At 41.2% G+C, this 25,042-nt stretch overlaps 1 protein-coding gene across 7 annotated transcripts in view; it reads right to left on the bottom strand.

Moving 5' to 3' along the window:
• The window catches only part of CREBBP (CREB binding lysine acetyltransferase), a 95,646-nt gene extending 70,908 nt beyond the window's left edge, over nt 1–24,738 (bottom strand). For 6 of the 7 annotated variants that reach the window (XM_075767926.1, XM_075767932.1, XM_075767927.1 and 3 more), the window contains exons 1-2: nt 24,518–24,738; nt 9,916–10,628 (exon numbers count right to left, since the gene is read on the bottom strand). In XM_075767926.1, coding sequence (XP_075624041.1) covers nt 9,916–10,628; nt 24,518–24,602 — 798 coding nt within the window. In that variant the 5' untranslated portion in view covers nt 24,603–24,738. The remainder of the gene's footprint in view (nt 1–9,915; nt 10,629–24,517) is intronic. The other variant, XM_075767931.1, reaches the window with a different exon arrangement.
• Between the last annotated feature and the right edge of the window lie 304 nt (nt 24,739–25,042).

Below are 25,042 nucleotides of genomic sequence, written 5' to 3'. Positions count from 1 at the left end.
TACAACCGAATATACTATAGGAGGAAACAAAGTAATTTCTGCACTGAGCATCACTGTTGTACTTAGGAATCAAAAATAAAGCTCAGAAGGCTTACTGTGTAACAAGTGTAACCTCAGCAAATAACAACTTCAAAGCGCTAATGGATAATTAGCCATAATTGATCAATGTATTCCAATTGCTTCAAGAGCTTTTATGAGTGCTAAGCAGAAAAAGTGGCTTTCTTCGGATAAACAAGAACTATTCTTACTACATAAAAACAGAAAGTTAAGCAGAACGGCAAAATTAACCAAAGAGGTTTCAAAGGTTTGTTTTATCAAGAAAGATAAATGTCCAAGTCTGGACACAAACAGTAATTCAACACCACTTAAAAAGAGGATTTTCAAAGACTGAAATTCAGTTAAGATACACCTCTACAGATACTTGGTTGTATATTCACAGGCCAAAATCTTCATGAGTTACTTCCAGAAAAAAGCATCAGTGTGTACTAAAATACATTTATAGTCACACCAAACCAGAATTTTATAACACAGGATCTCAACTCAAATATCCCTGTCCTCCCCCAATTCCTATACTGCATCATCATCAAGCTAAATGCAGGTTTCTAAACCAACAGCAAATCTCAACACAAAGTCCATGCTTCTTCCTTTATTTTCTGAATCATGGATCTTAGCCTTTCAAAACGTACCACGAAAGAATTCACAGATGTGTCTGCTGGCACCTCAGCCGTTCTGGAGTTCCTATAGTTGGCTGGAGACAGCCAAGTAAAAGGAGAGCACGTCATACTCCAAAAATTTAGTATTATAAGGAATTAACTGTCTTGGAAAGAAAACCAGTAGCGTTATTTAAGAGATTCTTTCCCATTCAGCTCCCAGAATCTGGCCAAAGATACATTATCGGGTAGTCTGTGTGATACGATATTTTACAGAGGTGGGGAAAAGGCAATAGTAGCTCTGCGGAGTAACAGCAACAGGAAAGGTGTCTCAAAAATATAATGAAAAGAGGTATTCTGTTTCTTTTCTTTACAGTACGTACTCTCCTTAACAGACATAAATCCTAAAGGAAAAGCAGACACACTGAAAGGAGAGACTGTTCTTCTAAAAGAAGTAATTATTCTATTTCAATCCACAACTGGGGAGGGAGGAAAGACAAACAAATAGACAAAAAACAAATTTATACTACAGTTGACATTAAATACATTAAAATAAAAATATCAATAGAACTTACTCAAAACAAGCACTTAGCACAAATACCGTAGCCTGACATTAACAGTAACTAAGGAGAAACAGAACTATAAATAATTTACACTGTTGAACTAATTTTAAAATAACTTTCAGAGCCAAATACGTTTATTTTGAAACACCACACTGACTTCAAGTGCTACCTTGAAACCTCCAGTCTTTCTGTAGAAATATCCTCTCCTTGAAGATTTAACAGTAAGTGGAACAGTGGGAACAAACTAGGCCTGTACACACACGCTGCTCACTGAAAGCAGCCTGCACACAATACTATCCAGAAACGTATTTGAACCCAAGATGCCCAGTCTCAGACCAAGGAAGCAAACGCAGTTCATTCCATGAGTGAAATCCCATCTTCAACTCCTGGTCTTCCAACATTTTTCTATTTCCAGGGTACAAGTACCCTCCCATCGTAAAGGTCGTTATTTAATTTAATCAATTTGCCAAAAGTTTCAAAGGGCACTTTTTTTTGGCTTGATTTTAAAAATCCCCTTTAAAAAAAAAAAAAAACAAAACAAACCATAGCGCTAGGACAGCATTATGCTGCAGTCACTCTGAAAACACAAAACCTTTCTGCCTCAAAACAGCAGCATCTCTCAGAGACTGCTAAATAATCTATTTACTATTCTCTTCTAAAAGTCTATTTCATAGATGGGTCCTTTTGGCAAGGATGTTCCTGTATTTAATGTGCTGTATTTTCATTATGATTCATTCTTAAAACAAAAGTACTACTGAATCCATTTTATGGCACTGTATGCTGCTTATACACCAGACCTAAAGCAGCTTTGTACATATGCACACCAAAGGACACGACTATCACTTTGGGGCTTGAGCATCTTGGAGGTAGTTCTTGTGGCATCAGGAGTTCAAAAATCATCTAAGTCCTCATTCCTCTAAATCTCATTTCTACAAACTATTTCTGGCCTTAAAATTAAAGCCGGTGCTTGGATTACATACAAACAGTTAAAACACAAACAAGAAGCTTACTATGCCACTTCCCTCCCCAGTCACAACAATTTCTGGAGTAAATACTCTTTTCTGTAGTGGGAAGGAGGAGAAATAAGCATGTGTCATTCATGGCCAATGGACAAAAGTTGCAGCAAACTCTCTATAGATGCCACGCACAAATGGACTTGGGCTTCCAAACAACAAACAGCAGGTATTTCCCCTGAATATTCACAAGAAGAAAGGAAAAAGCTATTACATTTTGCTATTACTTATACTCAGCCCCACAAAGTAAACTAGCAATTGTGTCACTAAGAATTAAGTTGGCTTTGTTGGTTTTTTTTTTTTTTACATGTGGGGGGAAAGTATGTATTGGAACAGCTTTTCTAGTTTAAAAATTAATCTTTAAAAAAAAAAAGTGAAAAATAGCCTGCCTGCTACAAAGTAGACTTGGGCATGCCCTGCATAGCCTCTTGTATTGAAATTTCAACCCCCCAAGTGAGGGGATTTCAAATTTCCAAAGTGCAACTTCCAAACATAATGTTATTTTTTGTCTGACGGCAGAACCTGTCCCATCTGTACTTTCACTTGTGGAAGCCATAGACAGAGAATCACCTCCCCTCACTCACTTCTCTGCTCCTGATCCGTTTCTTGGGTAGGTTGGCAGAGTACATCATGCTATACATAGTTTTCAAAATTTCGTATGCTGCCTTTTTTTCTAAGAAAACAGACCACCAGCATTTAGTTTTCAGACTATAATACCAGGTGTTCTGACACATTTCTGTATGTACTTCCAATTACAGGATTCTCAATATAATCACAACTCAAGTACAAATATTTAAGTTTATCTTTGAAGTAAGGAGAAGTTTTGAGACCTGCTAAAAGGTCTTGTCATCAGAAACGCTCCTGTGCAACAGTATCTACATGCACGATCCGATTCTATTAGGAAAATTACTACGACAAAGACATTTCCTTCTGACTGAAGTAACCAAGCATTTCGTAACTTCTACACACCAACATCTAAGTTGGCAGGTTTTCCTCCCTCTCAACATCTGAGCAATTTTTTACCTATTAAAAACCCCAAACTACAAACAACAGCAGGAAGGTAGGTGAAAACAAGTCTAGAAGACTAGAAAGAAGTCATTTCAGTCACATCTGTTAGTAAGGACTTGGAAGTTTATTTTGTCATTTGAATAAACCTTCTGAACAGCACTGGAAATCATGCTTTTAATCTGTGGCTTCCCAAACAACTGGTGGATCCATTAGGTTCACTTCCAAAACCTTCTTTCAGACACACTCCCTAGAAATAAATCCCATTCCAACAACAAAAACTCAAGAATTATGAGACTGTAACCACTATGATTTAGAGTTAGTGACAAAATCCTTAACCTTTGTGTTGTGTTACCACAGTAGAAGATAATGGCACAATTTTACTCTGAAAAGATACCATAAACATTTCATTTTTGTCAGATGGACGATAAGCCAATGCAAGTTAACAGAGACGGGCTTTTTAATCGCCCAAGTTGGAAGCAGAAGGAGGGGAAACCAAGTTGTGGTTTGCCTCCATGAAAGTGGCTTCTTGCAGCATTTACCGTGCAGCACGAGAGCCAAACTGAACCTAGGTACCTGCTCAAGCACAGGAACCGAGCGACTATCTCTTCAAAGATCTTCAGCGACATTGCACAACTGCAAATGAAATTTCACTCATGTACTAGAAATAGGAAACAACTCAATTTTCAAGTGCCAGGAGTAATAGTTGTGGTAAGTAAGCTTTTTAAGTCGCCAAATCTCTCCGGTGTATCAGAGTAAACTCATCTGCGGAGTACCACGTTCTGTGGTCATGTTTCAAAACAAAACTGTGTTACAGATATTTTAATTTTACCATGAGTGAGTTTTGCTGTTACGTGTTTCTATATATTTATATCCTTCTTCTGTTTGTATTATTATAAAAGCACATATGTCTCTTCTCAGTAAAAATGCTGTTTTGGTGATAAAGTTATTCAACAGAGAACCAAGCTACTATGGTCAAGTCTGTAACATTATGAAGGGTCCCTTGAAACTGGGAAGCAGCATTATTTGGAATACAATTTGGACTGGCTACTTGTGTTTGCCAGAGGCATGATCTGCTAGGAGACAGTCAGCTTGGCAGTCTCCTACAGACAACTTAGATGATGAGAAGCAAATTAACTGCAAGTCATGTTAAAACAATTCAGGCGGATTCAGACAGATTGAGAGTCAGGAAAGAAACAAACAGCACCAGCAGTTTGCTAAAACACACAGACCTGCAAAGGAATGAGAACATCTTCAGCTGACTTAATTCACAATCAGCAAGCGTATCTAAATCTGGTACTTAGCAATATCAACTGGGTAATCTGCTTTTTCTCCTCATCACAAATTTTCCTTACTACAGATTCCTCAAAGACCAAGTAACATAACTACGTATACAACTGAAGTCTAGTGTCAGAATTCCTGCTCTTTAGCATAGTTCATTACCTTCTTAAATTTACTCAAGATTACTACCCAACAGCAAACACCACAACGTGAACAATGACAGGGAGCAAAACTGTGACTGTGCTTGTCAAAGGCATATGTACTATATATATAACCAGCCTAGAAACAGCAAATAACAGAATTTAGTTCTTTTATAGCTCAACAATAAATAATTTAAAAAAAGAGGGAGAACTGGTTATTCTCTTGGTAGACATAAAACTGTTTTCCTGTTTTCTGAAGTTCACTTCTAGTAAGAGTTCCTCCTCCTCTTTGATCTGAAACTTCTACTGCAACATGCACTGCCATGTGACTGTTTTGACTAAAACAAAGTTGAAAACACACACTATTCAAATTCATTAGGCCAATACAGTTAAGAGAAGAGTTTGCCCTGGATTTGCATGCAGAAATCCAGCCTATTAGGTCTATTTTTGCGTAGTTAATGATATTTTGAACCTGTAAGAGTTTGGTGCCAATCCTACTACTGATACCAACTTCCAGTTAAACAAGTAAGGAAAATTCATCACTTGCACACAGCACTTTGAGCTCTGTATCTAAACTCATTACTACCAGACCAACTCCTGAAATACTACAGTGGAAGATCAGCCAGCCAGATCAGCTTTTCCACCAGTTTCTCCCTGCCAGGCAAGTTCGAGCTTATAGCAGTACAAGTGTTTTCCTTTAGAATTTTCAAAATAGGTAGAATGATGTTACTTAAAATCTACGATCTTGAAAAGGCATTTTGCAGAAAAGTTGTAATCCTCATAACTAGGTATGAAAATAAACAATCACTTTCTCCTGATCTTTTTATAGATTCAGATTCAGATCTGACCGAACAATTACATCCTTTTATTTGACATACAGAGCCCAGTAACATGTTTGAATAAACTGCACCTTTCAGAAACAAAAATTAACCTTGGGGTAGGTTTACTAGTCCTATAGAGAAATCCACTTTGAATGGAACCCCCAACAAGGCATAGTTTCACTGCAGCTGAAAAGCAATGGCTTCCACAGAACATCAACCACACACAACTCCAGAATTTTTTCCTTTAAGTTTTTGCTGCTGGGTATCAACTTATGCTTATTTGAGTGAAACAGCTCTGAAGTTACTGAAGAAAAGGTGATTCCTTTTACAGGTTCCTACAAGGAGGCACTACACCTTGGAAACAGATGAAAAAGAAAACACTCAAGAGTCCTACTCATCTCAATGGGACTTTACTACTTCTTAAGGGAAAGAGCGAAAGTACCAATTAGGTGAATCACTGCCTGAAACTCTTAACAGAGTGCAAAAAGGAAGTTTGAGAACCATACAAAATAAATGGGAACTTCCCGAAATTTTCTTCTGATTTTCCACAAGCTTTGATAGCAGTATTAGGACAAGGGGAATGCATCGCAGCAAGAGACTACAGAACATCTAATCTACAGAAAACAACTTCAAGCTCTTGCCAGCCACAATGAACTACCTGAAGGCTTCATCTCCCTCCTTTGAAAAAGATGAACTCCCACAGCAACAGGAGAGTATTAGGCACAGAGCACACTTGCAGTGAAGTGCTCATTTCTTTGGAAGCAATAGACCATCTGCTTAGCTTTGCTACTGCTTAAAGTGTTCGACAACCAACCACCTTAAAAACCAACTCTAATTTAAAAAGATTTTCTAGATGGTTTGAACACTTTTTCTGGACTTAATGGACTTTGCAAGAAAACGTGGTACCACACAAAAGGACAATTCTGCTACTGCTGGAAATTACTGTAACAGGGTGGCCTGTTCCTCTACCCCCATCAAGTGACAATTTTTCAAAGAAGAATCCTTCTGCTCTTCTAAGCAGATTTCTTAAAGAACTTCAACCCAGTCAAACAAAACCTGTATTCGTAGTGTTGTCCTGAAAACAGGGCCATAATGCCGCAGTTAGAATAAAAATTGTTACAGGAAGGGAGCATGGTAGTGAACAGAGCAGAGACACATACAGTAGCATAGAAGAGAGGTTTCCTCAGTGTTTCCCAGAAGATGTCATAGAAGTCAAAATCACAAAGCAGGAGCTCTAAATAATTCTGAATACGCAAATTGCACAGTCATGGCCAATGAAGAATTCAAATCCTTGCTATAGTAAGTTGTTGTATCTTTAATTCACAAAACCTTCTCAGGGACTACTCTACCCCGTTTCAAAAAAATATTCTAGGCTATTGAGAACATACTATATACCTCCAAGAAAACAGAGCTATGACTTTAATAGCTACTCTTTAACTTGTATTGACAGGTTGCTTCTTCCAGAAGATCATGTGAAATCTATGAAATCCTTTGTTCATGTCTCTATAGGGTGAAGAAGTATTTTGCTTTAATCCTTCCCTACCAATGGAAAAACATTTGCCTTGATGTCAGCACCTTATGGCCCTCTGACATGGAGAATCAGTCATTTTTCATTATCTTTTCTATTGATCAGGGGTAAGGTTTATCCACCACCTTCAACTTATGCAAGCACATGCATCATGGTTTTGAGTTACCATGCTCATTTCTGGCATAATTTTCATTCTTTCAAGAGCTGCCTTAAAATGGAAAGTCCAACTCAAAATTAACCATTATTTGCTTATGATGGATGCTCCAGATGAAATGAATCCCAGTTATTTCGGAGAGCAGGTGAAGGGATCAGATTCTAGATTTTTAATTTCCTTCTTTTTCTCTTACTAGAAAGAATGCTTATAAAAACATACTACAGGTACAAAAAACAGAAAAAAAATGGACTTTCCTTGATTAGGTAGCTACTAAAAAAGGATTACAGCAAGACATCAAGGTCTTGCCCAACAAAACTGGTCCCAAACCATAAAGGCTCACTAGTGCTAGACTTTGGAGCCATACCTGAATGAGGTTAATCAGAGATGCACATCACTTATTTTAAACATAATGAAAAAAAATCTTGGTTTAGAAAGTTTTTAGCTCTTTTTTTTTTCCTGCATTTGTACTTCACACATCTGTCTTTCCCTTAGACTATATTGCTACAGTCACCACTTAGGAGAATTTGCTTCCAGCCTTGATAGAGTTCTTCAAGCCTGATCGCAGCCACATTTTACGCCATTTAGTCAAGTCAGGCACATTCACTATTAGGTAGATCAGCTGCCTCACCACTTTTATTGCCGCTCTTCAAATCTTTTAAGCTGTATACATTAAGTGGTAAACATCAGGGAACAGGAGGCGAAAAAACAAACTAACCCACATTCTCCTTCAGCAGAAATTTCAGTTTCAGAAGAACAAACTCACTGAAATGTTTCTTTACCTTTCTTAAAAGCTTTCATCACAACTGCAGCATTGGTAAGAGAAAAAGCTAACACACAATCATGGTTGATAATCCTAGTAGGACAATAAACTGGGGCTGGGGAGAGACCGAAAGAGGAAGCCAATCCTCAAATGCCTATTAAAGAGAATGGCAAAAATGGAGAATGCTTCTGCTTATCAGGAGAAAAATCAAGGAGCAAGTAATTTACTCCAAAATTGAGCTTACTTGCTCTCTTACTAAGAGAAAATTAAGACATAAAGAAAGAAAAACTTTTAAAAAAACCAGACAAACATGCAATGCTTTTAAGCTTCATCTGTTCAACATGAAATAGAGCCCTGGAAAATACCAAATTTTCTATTTTTTCAAGTTGGCCAAGTTTTTTCACAGAAACACCATTTTATCACTTCTGGTCTGTGATGAAATAGTCCTGCCTTTTCAGTTTCTCCACAACTTTGTGTCTAGGACTTCTGAAAGCCCTCATTTTGCTCTAATCTTTTGGAAATGCATCACTAGTGCTGAGCACAGCACTGTATACAAGGACTACCTAACGATTTGCATAACAGGAACACTTCCACTATTCTTTTGCAACATATTCCTTGTCCAAATTAACTTTTACTGTACTTCTTGAACATATGCTAACTGAGAAAGTCCAGGTCGCTTTCCTGAGCTGGCGAATCCCAGATATAACCATAAGTTTATAGAAGGAAACCAGATAATTAGAATTTGTCACTCCTCCCACAGACTGCAAAGAAAAACAAATAAAAGATAGGCTGAACTTCTTTCTGTGCAGACCAATCCGCTCCACACAACAAATTTTGCTGATTCGGAGGCTGGAGACAGCTATATTCACTTTCACATGACGTTCACTCAGATCACAAGCATCTCTTCCTTAAGCAAAGGGATTCCCTTCACTGCAGAGAAAATGCTTTTTATATTTTTGTTTTCAAAAATTAAAATTAACTATACAGTACTCCACAATGTCATTAGCATTTCTTCAGAAAACATGATTTCTTCTGCCAGGCATTTTTCTTCCCATGATTACTAACACATCAATGAATTAACACTTACATGTTAATAAACTACAACAATAATGACTAGCAATGTATGAACAGCTAAAATAGCAGAGATTAAAATATATTTTTCTACAAATCAAAACAGGATGGGTTTGCTATCAAAATTTCAGGAAGGAACTGGACCACAGCAACACAGACAAGAGATGACACACACTGTTATCCAACTGCAAGACAGGAGGAGCAGCAATCGGAACACTCCTCTAAGCTCACACCTGGAAAATGAAGGACTAAAAAGCAAAGACTGTATCAAGCAGGGATCAGAGCAGTGCCCCAAGACAGAGGCAGACACTTCCAGGTGTCTATATTCCCTGCCCCGATCTACAATGGCCCCCAAATTAAGACTTCTCGCCCAAACACCGCCCTTCCCTTTCGCAGTTTGCATTAGCTTGGCAACCTATGTGAAATTTAATGTTTTCAGATCAGTTCCTCTATATTTGAAAAGCATTCACTGCACAGCTGCTGACAGTGGTCCTTGACGAGAGAACCAATTGCTACACCTCTCCCTTCAATCTACAAATATTTCTCTAACAGTTTCCACATTGCTTTAGAAGATATTGTTGTCTGGCAGCTAAATTGAGAACCTGCACAGAAGTAATCACCTGCTTCCTTTTTTGCAGGATCATGCTACTCTTTTCTAATTCACCCTGCTAAGACACTATCCCACTTTCAACTTCAAGGACGTGTTTTTTAACAAGTGCTTTCATTTCTGATTACATGAGAAATACCGTTTCAATTATCTTGCTTTCATGATATCACTGGTGACTGAAACAGATAACTACCGACTCAGGAAAGTGCATTCTTTAGTTCTGTTCCAGAGAAGAATCTACTACATTTTCTAAACATCTGCATGGAGAAAAAAAAAACAACAAAGTGCAATAAATAGAACATATTAAATTATATGTACATACTTTAGTCATTGCTCCTGTCTGTGCTGTGTTCAGTCCGGTGTGACCAGCCATCTGTGGAGATACTTGGGTTAAAGTCTCTGCCAGCACACTGCCTGCATTCCCCTGCATGGCAGGGGCAGAATATTGCATTCCTGCTCCCCTTCCTCTTCCAGCTGCCCCGAGAGATCCATTCATTACCTGCCCTTGTCCTTGCTGAGGCTGATTCATTAAACTGTGACCAGAATTACTGTTGAGAAGGGTCTGGTGTGTCTGACTGAAATTAGTATTCATACATATCCCAGGTCCAGTCTGTGATGTTGCAGGGCTGCTCGTGACCATCCCCACTTGTTTTTGTGCTTGCGAGTTCAGAGTTTGTGATGCAGGTGTGGTAGGTCCAGAGGTGCTGGCTGCTTGCTTTGCCAGGCCTGAAGCAGAAGAGTCTCCCTGGTTTAAAGGGCTCTTACCCATAGCACCCAGATTACCGATATTAGCACTGTTCGGCTGCCCTTGAACTTGACTACCAACTCCCTGCTGGACAGGGCTATTTGAGTTCACATTTCCAATTCCTGGGTTTAAGGAAGAGCCGCTGCCTCCCCTTAGAAGTTCGGAAAGTTGTTTGTGTTTGGAAGCTGCATCTGGAACAAGGTTCCCACTGCTGTTTAAAAGGCCCAACTCGCCATTGGGGATCAGCTCATCAGGAAGATCATTTTCCAAGTCAAACAAAGATCCAAAATCTACAAGTTAAAACAGAAACATAGGTGAGAAAAACATGACAAACAAGTAACTAAAACATTAATCTATGCTACTTTGTACTAGTCTTTAACAATGACATGCATTAAGGTGTATCTTTACCCAAGACTCAATATTGCCAGCAAGCAAGCCAGGGTCCCCACGGCATGAACTCCAGAGGCTTTCAGAAAGCACAGTTGGTACAGACTGTGCACGTACAACCATTCGGGTAGAGCACTGGCCAAGAAGTATTTTTTTCGCGAGACTTTTGACAAAACATTGTACCAAGCTTAAGAGAGCAAGGTGGCACAAATTTAATGATCTAACCTAACTCCTAAATTTCTCATTTTGGCTAAAAGAAGGCAGCAGAAATATCAAGAGATTTGCCCCCCTACCCCCCCCCATCGATTTACTCGCCAAAAAAAGCAATTACAGCACCTTCTCCAACCTCCTATGTAATCCCAAGCCACTGCATTTCACCCAGCAATCCTACCTCAACCTTGCAATTTATGTTTGCACATGGCCAAAGACCATCTTCCAGCCAGGCTTCAAAGCTTGATCAAAAGACAACAACTACTTCTTCGGTAGTTCGGTCTCAGTCTCACATATAAATGTGTTCAATACCAGTTTCTTAGTCATTGCTTTGAATCACATTCTACTACCTCAGAAGATCCCGAAAGGCACTCAGCCATTTCTCCTCATAATGCCTCTTGAATCAAGTCACTTCTTGATTCCTGAATGGCTCAAATAATTCAAAATACTCTCTAAGTGCCCAGCCCTCATTTATCATGCCCAATATTGACAGAGGTAATCCACACACTCTCCAGATGAGCAAAATAAATCAATCAAGTCTTCATTAAGCCTCTTGAAGGAACTGCTCTGCCTAGAACATCCAGACTGATATGAAGTGTTAGGGTTGGGTTTTTTTTTTTTTTTTTTAAAAAGGAGCAACTCAAGTTCACTAAAGTATTTTATTGCACATCATAAGCAGCATCTGTGTAACAATGTTATTTTGGTATGTAACTAAAAATAGAAAGTTACTTGACTGTATATAGGTACTTCCATGTGAAAATAAGTTACATATTTGAAGACATAAGGACAAGTGCATACAGCAGTATTTATAAACACGTAAGCAGACTAGCCTCAATTCATCAGCGTAGCTGTTCAAACACGCAGCACATAGCAGAAAAGTTTTCCAGTCCAAGGACATGATCTAAACCAACCACTTTTTACTGTAACGTAACAGAAATGTGTGAAAACTTTATTTTGCCCCCTGCCAAAGCCAACCCTGAAAAACCCTAGTCTCTCACTGTGAGCAAGAAACAAACCAAGTTTTTTCCAGGTTAGCGCAAACAAAAGTTCTTTTCTAAAGAAGGGCATCCCAGAAGCTTCATTATTTTAAAGTTTAATTCACTCTTCAACCACAAAAAGTTGGTGCAAGACTCAGGTTGCAAAAGCAGCATAACATCATCCAGCAAGCGACAGCCTGGACCACTCTGACTGCATCAAAAAGAAACAAACAAAACCCAAACACTTAACCCCTATCACAAAGCTAAGATGCATTCCCAACACATTTCAGGATGTTTAAACACAATGCATTTCATCAGCATTTGAATTTTCCATTCAACCTAACAAGAAAAATTAATAAAATTTTTTAGATGTGTTGCAATGACCAGTGAATTACATAAACAGTCACAGTAAATGTGCACAAAAACGTTACACGCTGCCTGTTTTGAGGCGCTCTCCGCGGCACGTCCCTGAGCAGCCTACATCTTGCCTTCATTACCTACCGAAGCCACTAAGCTCCAAAGAATTCTTCTAGTCTTGCACCACGCTGGCCGTGACAGAACACGCTACAGCTCAGGAACAGACCCCACCTTCCCTTTCCAGTGGGGAAGTAACAAACTCACTTTTTCATTAGCTAGGTTCATTAAAGTATTTTTAATTTCTCTCTTACTTGCTATCTTTCCCTTTGGTTGTTTAGTTCACCTTTTCGGCTTGTCTTTCACAGAAATTCCTGGTGTACCTTCAGCTACATCCCTTCCGGCAATCGCTTCACCTCTCCTTCTCTTTCCCACAAAGCCACTTGATACTATGGTGCAATCTGCGTCTCTTCCCACGTACTTTGCTTCTACCTTCCTTCTTCCAAAATGCCGCTATTTTTAAACTTCCATCCATCTTTAACCCCCCTCTGATGAAAATCCCATCACCTGTTTTCAGCACCAAGCCCCGTTCGGCCAGAAGCGACTCCCTGGGTCCCTGCAGCGGCAGCCCCTCTCCCCGTGCCGGCTCTGCCACGGCCGGCAGCGGCTGCAGCCTGGAGCACAAACCGAAGCCATCCGCTGGCACGTCACCAAGGGTGGTGACACAGGGTCTGTGGCTGAGGCTTCGCCTTTGTTAAACTGCTCTCGTCACCCCGGCTCACTGGGAAGTTCAAAGTTTACAGTGCTTGTTCAGACAACTTTTGTAAATCTCACAAACGGTGTCTTTTTCCAAGCTTCTGCACTGAAATTGTTCATATTCCATGAACAAAAGACATATATTTCTGCGCGTGCACAGGCAGGGCCAGGGGCAGAGGAGAAGTGACAGAATGTAGAGGAGGAAGATGTTGCTGTGGCTTAAAAAAAAAACAAGAGTAGGTTTTTTTCAGTTGTATTTCAAAATGGGATGCTGGAGTGGAAGTGCTCGATTTTTTTTGTTTGGCTGGCTGGACTCTCAGCAGTCTTGCCAGAGCCAAGGACTGGAAATGTTTTTGCAGTTTACAAAAAAAATGAAGAAAGTGTCTGGGAATACTGCCTCTTAAAACCTAAAATAATCCACCACTCTTAAGCTCCTGTAAGAAGGCTACACGTTAAGGTTAGGCACGGAAACTTTACGGCTCTGCCAGCAGGAAAATAAAAAGCAGGTAAACAGCTTAGCACAGTGGCTGTGTAAAAATTCACCGAGTATTCAAATGTTCAGGCAATGATTAATCTTCTTGCTTTTATATTTTTTTAATCAGAGTCATGTACGTTAAAAACATCAATACAAGACACATTTTACAACAGTTATAAAATACAACAGAAAACAAAAGTCTACTTGAGCATGTCTGCAACAAATCCATAAAGATAAGAGATTGTCTGGGCAGTTATAAAATTTATAAATATATTTATACACATATAAAAATCTGCCACAGTGAGAACATGGTCCATTTGCCAAAGCAACCTCACCCCCCACAATCCTCATGAAAAGAACATAACTGATCCCATACTTAATGCTTCAACTACTTCTCAAAGTCAATGGCAGCTACCAAGAGTCTAAAAATCAAGAGATGCCTTTGCCTTTACATACAGTTATCTGAAGTGATGCTCAAAACCCACCTACACTGCAGAGTCCCACTCCAATTACCAAGCTTTGTACCTGCTCCGTCTCTCAAACCTGCTGCCCACCTAGCACGCAGCGGAACAGAAGCGGCGGTCTTTGTTTTACAAGAGGATAGATTCCCGAACTCATAAGGCACACACGCCTCATTTCAGCGCTCAGGAAGCAGTAGAGCCGACTAAGGCTGTGGAGACCCACCTCGTGGCGTCTCCTCTCGTCTCTAACACAGCACTTCTGATCCCAAACCTCACGCCTTTTATTACCTCTGTTACATAAAACCGAATGGCCTCTTAACAGGAGAAAGCCAAAAAACAGAGATAACATGTCTTTCAGAAGGGATGGAGAAGCACTAGGCAACTACAACACCCCCGCTCTTTCCAAAGGGCTCCTTTTCCAATTTGAGAATTTTGCGTTCTTTGAGCATCTATTTTCACACATAGACGATAACCACACTTGAGACACACTCTCTCCTAATTTCAGTTTTATGAGCTTAAATGTCACAGTTTTCTGCCTTCCTGGACAACACTTTCAGCAACCAGAATAAAAAAAGATGTTCTGTTTCCTTCCAAGCCTTCTCAGAAGAAACAAAACAAAACAAAAACCAAAACAACAAAAAACCCAACCAAAAACTTGTGCTGCATTCTCAGGCACAACTTGTTCATCTGTATGACTACTTGCAACTGTTGTTAGGAGACCCTTTCTTAATATACATATTCAATCAATTAACTTGTTTCAATGTCACCATTTTTTTTCTGTTTAGCTGAGCCTGGAGAGGTGACAAACATTCTAAGGTATTTCTTTACATGATTTATTATCTCAAACATATCACACAGCAAGCAGGAGGAGAACTATCAAATTCAGTTTCATTTTTTAGGGTATAATCTCCACTTGAAACGTGACTGGGAGGTTTCCCATCACAAACTTTGACTGCCCATCCACGGAACAGACACTGAAGTCACACCACAGTCCCAGTACACAAGCAGTATTTTCACCGTGCCTTTCTTTCATGCCAACATAGCTGTTACATTTCAGTGAGCCCAATTTTGTTTTGTAAGGCTTCTTTCAATCATGCCAGACCCCAGCAGACAAAGCCTCAACAGTTCAGAGCTCCAGCCATTTCCTAAAATTCAATGTCAGGTAACTCAACTCAATAGCCATACTGTTTGGTGCAGTCAGCAATTACCACATCCATTCCAACCTCCTTTCGAGCTTTGAGGATTCTATAATTTATTGTTTCATAAAAGACAATTAACACATTTAATGTTTTAGAGCAATTAAACAACATGTTCACGGAAAAAAAAAAAATTCCAGTAAGGAAACTTTACATTAGCATCTTAACCTAAGGAGACACACAGAAAGATTGCAAATTGACATGGATCTGACCTTGACTTTCAGAGGAAGAGCGTAACTTTTTCAAAACATGACGTTTAACAGCCAGGTTGAGAAAGACAACGATGAGACCCTAAAGGCTGGGTGGAGGAGGGTGAGGGGGAAATGAGAGATCCAACGGTAGGCATCTGGATGAGTCCCAACCAGTTGTGGCTTGCATAAAAAGAGATTTGGATATTTAAATAAATTTCTTTATGCCTGATCTCTTGAACTACTTGCATTTGGGATGAGAAAGAAATACAGTCTGGTTTGCTCATTCCTAAGTCAGTAGACTGGTCAAAACTTAACAGAAACAAGCCTCGCCTTTAGGCATTCTAGGTACTTGCCTCTAGGAAACTCATTAGACTAATTATCACAGTGCTCTTGCTTACAGACTCGCAGTCACTCAGGTTGGAAGGGACATCAGGAGGTCTGTAATCCATCCCCTCAGCCTCTTCCACAGGGCAAGTGCTCCAGCCCCCAACCTCCTTGGTAGCCCTTCACTAAATTCACTCCAGCTCCTCCGAGAGGCTGACCCATCTGTAGTCACCTGTATTGCCCTTTTAGCCTGTCTGGAAAACGAGCGTAACACTTGCTTTCTCTTGCTTTCCTGTGGCTGGGATTTTAGGGATAGGGAGATTTGAGGAGGCAGCACTCATTCTGCCACACCTCCTTTGCAACTTGTCTTCTGGCAAAGCTCGGCTCTCCCTAAGATGAATACCATTCAGGGTACAGACAGGCAACTAAGCAGTGACACAGTTCCTAAAATAAATTAAATTAGATCCGTTTTGTGCATCTCAATAACCAAAAGGGACACTATCAGCTTAGAATCTAGTTAATCTTAAGTAACTTCAAGCTCCTAAGATCTCCCCCAATCCATTTTTTCTAAGACTTCAGCAACTAAGTGACTTTTCAAAACTGAAGCTCATTACAGAGAGCAAACAAATAGAGAAGCTAATGAAAAAGAATCAGTTCTCTTCTAACCTCTACTGCAATACTACCAGTATTCAGTTTTAAAAATGTTCCCAACACTGGCCCAAACACCAGACATACAAGTCACGACAGGGAAAATGCGTGTATCTATATACCCTATATCACAACGTGTGTGCGTGGTAACAACAACTACCCGATACAGGAAAGACCAACTGTTCTGCACCAGGCTTCTTTCTCACCTCTCTGAAAAGAGAATGGTATAAACAGAGATCCTTCCTTGATTACACCAAGTCTAGTTCTTAGCCTCTCTTTCCACTTGCACATCACGTACCACAATGTCATACCTTCAAGTTTCTCTCTACTGTACTTATTCAAATTGTCTCTGCCATCTCTTTTGCTGTTCTCATAATGAAAACACAATCTGTGTTGAAGGGCCAAAAAACCTTAAGATACTAGCTTCTTTCAGGAATAATCCTTGTTTTCAGATCTACTTCTACTACCCTTCCATTAAAAAAAAATATTTTTTTTTTTTAAAAAAATCACAGATTACTGGAATGTTCCACTATTAAAAACAAAGCAGTATATAAGGGCACATTAAATGCACCTGGTACCAAAGTTAATATACAGAAACAAATATAGAAAATGCATTCAGGTAAGAAGCTAGTCTCTTATCTCTTCCCAGGTGCCAAAGGGGAATAAAACCAAAATAACCCCCAAAACACGTGGCAGAAGCAATCCAACAAGAGTGCTCACTCTGGTCTGTTCTCGGAAGCACCAGATGCCATCAATGGATTGACTCTGCTTTCCTCTCATCCTACAGAGCCTCTCTATAACTGTTCTTCCTCTTAATTGTTTCCCAAGGTGTCTCCACTATTTTGACACTATTTCTGTGTCTGCTCTCGTGAGTAACTTTAAATCCTACCCAGCAGCATCAACAACGGGGACATGACTATTGTCACATTGCATGTGGTCATCAGGCTATGCACCCTCACTGACCAAAAAGCTTCAGTAATTTTCTTTGCTCTAAGAGCAGAAACCCGGACAGAAGAGAAGGCAAACAATCTGCGTAAGGACTGGGAGACCGCTGCACTGGTAACCTCAGCTTCTCATGAACAAGATCATCTTGATGCAGATTAAATATTTTAGGGTCGTTGGAGCACACTAACAGAAGCGAGATCTCCTCCTCATCCTATCACAAACGCATACATCTTTTCCATTGCCCTATTTTAACAGCTGACAAAACATTTAAGTTCAGGACGACCCTTTAAAGAGGAATCATCTGAGAATCCAGTAATTAATTGCGGGCACTTGCTTAAGGCAGCATGAAATGCACAGTCTGTACCAAAACAGAGCGTCAGCATATGAATGCTTTCAGTTAGCTCACACAACTGACAGATCCACTGCTTCACGTTAAGGCTGTGCCACCCTCGCTGCACATCTGGAAAAAAAAAATAAATCAGCAGATAACGCACGAAGACATGAATTATCTTGACAAACAAACTTTGACTGAGACATTCTCTGGCCGTAGATGACTTATTAAATACATAGGTCAACACAAGATCGTTCAGATTTTAAATTGTTCAGTCCTCCAACCTCCCCACAACGACTGGTAGCATTGGTGGTGAGAAATCCACGCTCAGTATTGCCTTCAATAGGTCAGGCTGCTTCAAACGCTCCTTTCAGCTACACAAGTCCTTCTCTGAAAGTTCCCATCTTTGTGCACCGTCTGTAACAGAAGCACAGAACTGGCCTACTCTGCGAAGACTAAAATAGCAATGATTAATCCGTACTTGAAGTAATATTATGAAACAAACAAAAAAAAGTGTAACACAAGATTACTAGGAAACTGGCACGTTGTGTGTCTCCTTTATGATGTATAATAGCTGCAAAAACTGAATTTCTACTCCCTTTGTTTTAATGCCACTTTTTCTTCCCTGTTTCTGATGCCAAATTATAAGGGAAGGGTTGTTTGCTCGGCAACTCAAATTCAACTGTGCAAGAACACACAACACAAAATACACTAAACGCATGTAAGGAAGCAACAGCAGACATGCACTTAACACTAATGATTTTTATATATTTCACTCTAAAAAAAGCTTCCAACCGTAACTGGCTGAATACAGAAAAAACAATGCCCTAACAAATCTATTTTACTTTAAAGCATTAATTTCAGTGAGATGAGGCTCTTCTGAATCACTCTCATTAATACTTTCCCTTAAAGGAGTTTATGAACCTTAGGAAAAATCTTCACAGCTACTACAAAACAGATTTACATTCAGTACTTACTGAATTCAAGTCTCTTGGTAATTTCCATGTTTCTTTGCTCCATTAGATGAAACTACACAGGAGATGACACAGAAGCTATGTCATCAACAACACCCACTAAAACAGCTATCAAAGTAATGGCAAGCAGTAAAGTTGGGCAGAGCTTGTGCTCTTCAGGTGTGACACAGACGGACAGGAGTTGGAATTAATATTCCGCTTTCCTTCTCATTGTGCAAGAGCCGGCCCTGATGTCTGACTCAGAGACGTGCTACAGCAGCAATGAAATAAAGTCTACCTGTGAGATTGGGAGGCACGTCACCCAGAAAGAGCAACTCATTTTGACAACGCCATCTTCCTGAGGAAGTTCCCACAGCAGTAAGGATTACCCTCAGAGAAGTAGAAGATTAGTTGACAGACTTAGATATGTATAAATAAAAAAATATATACACACAAAGTTACTGCAAATCAAAGATACTGTATTTATCCAATGTTCCGAATAAGATCCTTGTTTCTCAATGGTGGTGAATAAGAGAAGAGGAAAGGCAAGATGAAGTGAAGCTTTTGAAGAGTGTACATGAAGAGATTTAGATTCTGAGTTATGATTGCGAATTACAAGTGATAATAGAAGTTTCAGTTTTCTTTTGATTCACATTATGGATCTGCACAATACTTGATAGTATTTGTTGAGACATCTCTATTAAAGAGAGTTTTCCAAATAAAAGGTTTAGGTTCTCTTTCTTAGACATCTGTGAATACAGATGGAAAACATAACATATGTTAAAAGAAAGATTTACAAAGCAAAAATTCTTGAAAGTGTAAACCAAATTAGGATGGAAGCGTCAGATTTCTAAGCTATCCCACATGCTTTTTCGTTGTATAAGAACAAACCCCAGAATTTTTCAAATCCTGTTTTTCAACTACCCCCTCCACCCTGATTTCACATTAACCTGCAGTATTTTGCTAAGAGAGTGAGATTTTTGTTCACGGTCTTCTCTATTAGCAGGTAATAACACAGAGAAAAAAATCTCTAATAAAAATAAACACCAAGAATAGGTGGATTTTTTTAATGTCAAGTTGCAGATAGAACAGCGAAACGCAGCATGTTGCTGTAGAAATAATTAATGGCACTGGACTATGGCTCCAAGGAACGTTCAGCCAGAACAGAAAGTGAATAATCTGCAACAGAAAACCGGGAATCATTTCACAAGCTATCAAGAGATCTCTGGGGTACAACAAAGGCTGACCCCCCCGAGCACAGCCTTTATTCCTGCCTACTGTAGGCAGGGCTTCTCCAGGAGCTCTGTGCCACAGCACAAGACAGCGTTTACTGCGTTAATTTTAAGTCATAATGGGGGGGGAGGAATCAATTTGATAAAACTCTCAATACTTTAAGTGATTACTTATATGCTTGGATTTCAAAAAAGGAAGGGGAACAACTGTAGGGCTGTGGACCGTCACATAAAATCAGCTAGGCTCGCAATAAATGAGTCAATTTCTAATCTTAAAAATCGCCTGTCCCAGATTACAAGTGCAAGCATAAAGTGATGCAGGTCAGTCACTTAAGGTGCAAAAAAAAAAAAATAAAAAAAAATTCAGCTTGTATCAAATTTAACACAGCTCAACATAAACACTTTTGCTTGGCATCATCCTATCCCATCCACCACCCCCCATCATTACACATATACGCTAAGTCTTAAGAAACAATATAGCCATGAAATACCACACCGCATTTTTTTCCATCCCAGCTAGTCATGGTGCAAGTACCACAAAACAAAGGACGTTCCGGTGAAATAATTACAGCTACAAACACTCCTTTGCCTACTCCATTCCAGAAGAAGCATTTCTTCCCCCAGTTTTCTGCTTATAAATCCAAGTATGTTCACTTAAGGGAATTACCCTCTTTCCTATTCCAGGAAGAGACGAAGAAAGTGTGCGTATAAAAGTGATTCTTACTGTCACAGTGCACAAATGACACCAAAGTTTTGCACACATATAAAACAAGAGCAGACCGATTAAACAGGCTACCCTGAAACTTTTCAACTACGCAGGAATGAACCCTTCCAAAACATACATACTAATGCTTTCACACAAAGAAAGTCTGGTTTTACATCACCAAGACATCAGTCCATCTGAAGTCTCAACTACATATGTGAACATAAACTTAGAAAGCCTTGCTGGCTCTCCTTAAGCTGCTTTGTTTTAAAGGTAGTCCACATCTTTTAAAATGAAAAACTAAATACACTGAAATACACCTATCTGGTTTTTGGCAGGAGAGTAAGATCAAATCAGGCTCAATATCAACACAAACTCCCTTCTGCAAAGTTCTGTAGCTCGCTGGGAGTTAGTCAGAGATCTACTTATCTCGGCACGCACAAAGGCACGTGCGACAAGGCCAGTCTTTCCCCAATTTTAAAATACGGGGGCTGCAATGCTAACACACTGGGCCATAAAGAGAACACGAACTACTAGAGATTTCAGTCTGCAGCTTTTGCAGCAGCAGCCGCCGTACTGCCTAATCTGTTTACGATCTGAAGTTGTGGAAAAAAAACCAACGCAACAGCCACACACACGACAAAGTACGAGGTGAAAACGCAGCTCTAATGGACTTCCGAAGCTGCTCATCTCACCTTCTTTCCAACTTCGCCTACTTTAGGAATTCATTAACTCTAGCACCATTAAGGATACCCTCCGCTTTGGCCCAAATTATGATCTGTCATTTCTGGAACTAGCATAGCACAGCAGAAGGCTGCAGGGTATGTAACAAATGCAGAGAGAGGCGTTTCTTGCAATGCAACACAGACCACCACCACGCTACCTGTAGAACCACAGTGAAGGGGCACCTGAAGAACGCCAGCTTTGCTGCTGCTCCATTCAAGCACGTTTTTCACAATCTGTGCGCAGAGTTCAGACCTACAGCAACTCAAGAACGCTGCCAGTTCACTGTACCTTCAGCCAAAGGACCAATGCCAGCAACGCGCAAAGTAATCACGACACTCGACATTAAAATAACACGCTGCCATAACTAAAGTCACTGTAATTCTACTTTTCGTACGAGTCCCTTGTTTATTCTGTAGCACACTAGATAAGAATGGCTCACAACAATTACAGAGGAGACAAATGCTGAGGTATGAAAAATACTGTGTATCTAAAAGCAGTAATTAGACAAAAGCACTACTCCTACCTGGCTAGATGAGGAAAAATCTTTCCCGTGGACATTCTACCATAGGAGTCAGCTTGTTCAATACTGCACAGCAATGGCAAGCTAAGTGAATAGCCACAAGTCTTAAACTTTCCTTATTGAGCAACGGGGTGACGGCAAAATGGCACGGACTACTGTGAACTTAATGATGGTCACAGTACACTTACTGTTCTGTTATCCTTTCACCTCTACTCCCTTCTCCGAGACCACACATTTGACTTAGCCAACAAAGTTTAACAGGAAAGGTCGTATCTTCAAGATATAAGTAGACCGATTTCAATTGCACAAACTTTGCTCCAGTAAGCTGAGGAGCTATTTTTATAAGAAAGATTAAAGGCAGCTAAAATTTACCCTGACAAAAGGAGTTGCTTAATATCACCGCATCAAAGCATAAAGTGAAATATAAACAAGGACGAGCAGTTGCTTTCTGCCAAACATTCAGGCCTGCCATCAGGCCCTTCACCATCGCACTGCTACGCTCAGTTACAAGCGTTTGCAGGCTCAGAGCCTGGCTGTTCAGCAACAGAACTGCACAGCCAGGCTTAACGCGATGTGTTTTAAAGCATGTCCCTCTCACACAAGCCACAGCATCAAACAGCGCGTGTTTCTGACTGCAATTACAATTCAGTTATCCAATACACAACTTACTGCTCGTTCAGGGCACAAGCCTCAAACCAATTGACCCAAGCACCCCCGGTCACAAAGGCAACTTTGCCAGGTTGCAACGTAACTTTTTCATTTACGCCTCAGTGCAAGAGAGCAGCCTGGTTTAGGTTCAAGAGGAGGTATTTGATAGCAATCACTACTCAATCACAATACAACTATCAAATCAATCACTACAAATACAACTATTTGTATTGCCTACCAGAACGTACAGAAACGTTCAGCAATCTTTCAACAAGCAGCATTAGCTGCTGGCAACAAACCTAAAGAGGTGCTTTTTTTTTTTTTTTTTTTGAAAAAGCATTTCTAAGTGCACAAACATTACCTGCACTGTCAAGCAGAGAGGTATTTTTGCCTGAAGAACATCGGGATGACAACAGAACGCTACGGACACACTCCTGCTTATTCAAAATACAACCTGGAGTTTGCCATCCCAGGTGACCAAGGGCCCCCCTCAGCTGTGCAAAACTTTATGCAGATACTGGAGTTTACATATCTAGCGCTGCACAGAGCTCACCGAGACACATTAGAACTTGCTGAACAGGACGTAATTATGACTGAAGCATTCCAGAACAGACCAAGTGAACTTCAAAAAAGAAAGGAAAAAAAAGACACTGCTTCAAACATCTTTCACTGGCTACCAGTAGAGCCTACAATGTCTAAGTAAAGAAAAACTGTGCTTTCCCTGAGGTACCGTGGTGCCTTTCGTAGCAACTTGCACATCAGCCTTCCACATGGTATTCCATCACTTTCACAAAAGGAATTAACACAGTTCAATCACAAGACCTCACCTAGATATCGTCTGCCAATTCTTACTCTCAATACGGTTTCTTTTTGGCATGATTCCTTTCTTTGTAGGTTGAGAAAAAGATTCCATAAGAAAAACAAACCAAAAGGACTGAAGTATCTGTAAGCTATTGCCAAATACAGATTAAGCAAACTGAAAAAACCCGCAGAATTTATCAGCTCAATTATAGTAATAATTTTTTCAGTCTATAAAAAGGCAGCAGGCACAGCATGATTAACTTATCGCTGTCCCTTCAACAAGATTCATTAATCTCTGAAAACAGAAATGCGAGTCTAACACACTTCTTATCCCTGTAAAACCACTGTTTCAGTGATTAAAACAGTTGGAACACTGAAGGACGTCAATACACGCACACTTGCTCTTATGCACACACGTGCGTATTTACAAAGGGCACGCGCTTGCGGGAAATGAAAAATTTTGATGCGTTTTATTACCTACAACCCCATTACAATTGAAAAAAAAAAAACCATGCTGAAGACTACGCGACACTACGCGACACACGGGCGAGTGGCAGCAACTGTTTCGTCACACAGACAACCTCACAACTTCAATTATTATCTGCGAATTACACGGTTTTTAAGGAAAAACGTTCGGAACGGGTTGAGCCAAGCGCTTTAAGCCAGGGTCACAGGTGTGTGTGGGGGGAATGGACAGAAAAAGCAAAATATTAATATGCTATTAGGGAGTTTTTATTCGGTAGCATGTTGCACGCAGGGGCACATGCGAGAAGCTGCCTGCGTAGGGCTTTTAGTTATGGGTGATACATGGATTTTAAGAAGTAGAAATAGAACCCCCGACCTCCCCCGTCCAGAAGCAGGGTGGTTGGGGTTTCTGCAGGCTGGGTTTTCCTCCTTCCCCCTCACCTGTGCACACCCCCCCCCCCCCAACATCCGAGGCGGATCCCTCCATCCCTTCCCCATTAAAACCGTGATCGATGATGGAGGAAAAGGAAAAATTCAACTCAAAAGGCTTTTAGCCCCAGTCTCTCCCAACCGCTATTTATAGCCGGGACGGTACTCGGTTTACGGGTCCCGCCCGGTAACTTCGACCGGAGAAGGCCCAACCGCTCCGGGAGGGATCTCCCCCCCCCCCCGCCGCCGCCTTACCCGGCGCCTCGCCAGGCCGGTTCCCACCCCCGCCGGGAACCGAGGCAGGGCGGGCGGTTCCCCCCCCCCACTCCCCTTCCCTCCGGCGGGCGGTCGGGCCCGACCGCCCGCCGGAGGGAAGGGGAGTGGGGGGGGGGGGGGAACAACCGCCAGTGAGGCCCTCCCGCCCCCGCACCGCCCCGCAGGCCTTACCTGTGCTATCGCTGGCGGAGAAGCCCGGCGAGTTGAGCTTGGCTCGCTTGGGGTTGGGCGGCCCGTCGAGTAAGTTCTCCGCCATGGTAGCCGGCTGGGCCGTCCGAGGAGATGCCGCCGAGCCGGTAATCGTTAAAGACTGGGAATTCCGAGATGTGCGTGTGGGGCGGTTGAAGGTTTCTCTCTCTCTCTCCGTTCCTCCAAACGGGAACCCACCGTCGAACAACAGCGCCGCTCAGTGCCCGACCGGCGGCGGCCCCCGTTCCCCCATACCCGGGCCGGGCCGCCGCCGCCGCAGCAGGCCGCAGGGGAGGAGGGTTCGGGGCGGGGTGGGGAAGAGCCCAGCGCCCCCTCCCTGCCGGTCTCGCTCCTCCCGGCCTCTTCCCCCCGCCCGGCCGCCGCCGCCGAGGAGGTGCCCGGATGGCGGCTCAGTCAGTCACTCGGGGAGCATAGCGCCCCCCCCCCCCAAACCACCACACACACCGTCCCCTCCACCTCGCCCCGTCCCCTCCCCTCCGCGCCGGG

Source organism: Balearica regulorum, chromosome 15 (genome assembly GCF_011004875.1).
Source record: "Balearica regulorum gibbericeps isolate bBalReg1 chromosome 15, bBalReg1.pri, whole genome shotgun sequence".
Lineage (NCBI taxonomy): Eukaryota > Metazoa > Chordata > Aves > Gruiformes > Gruidae > Balearica > Balearica regulorum.
The sequence above is the reverse complement of the archived record's forward strand: the minus strand, read 5'-3'. Positions and strand labels throughout refer to the sequence as shown.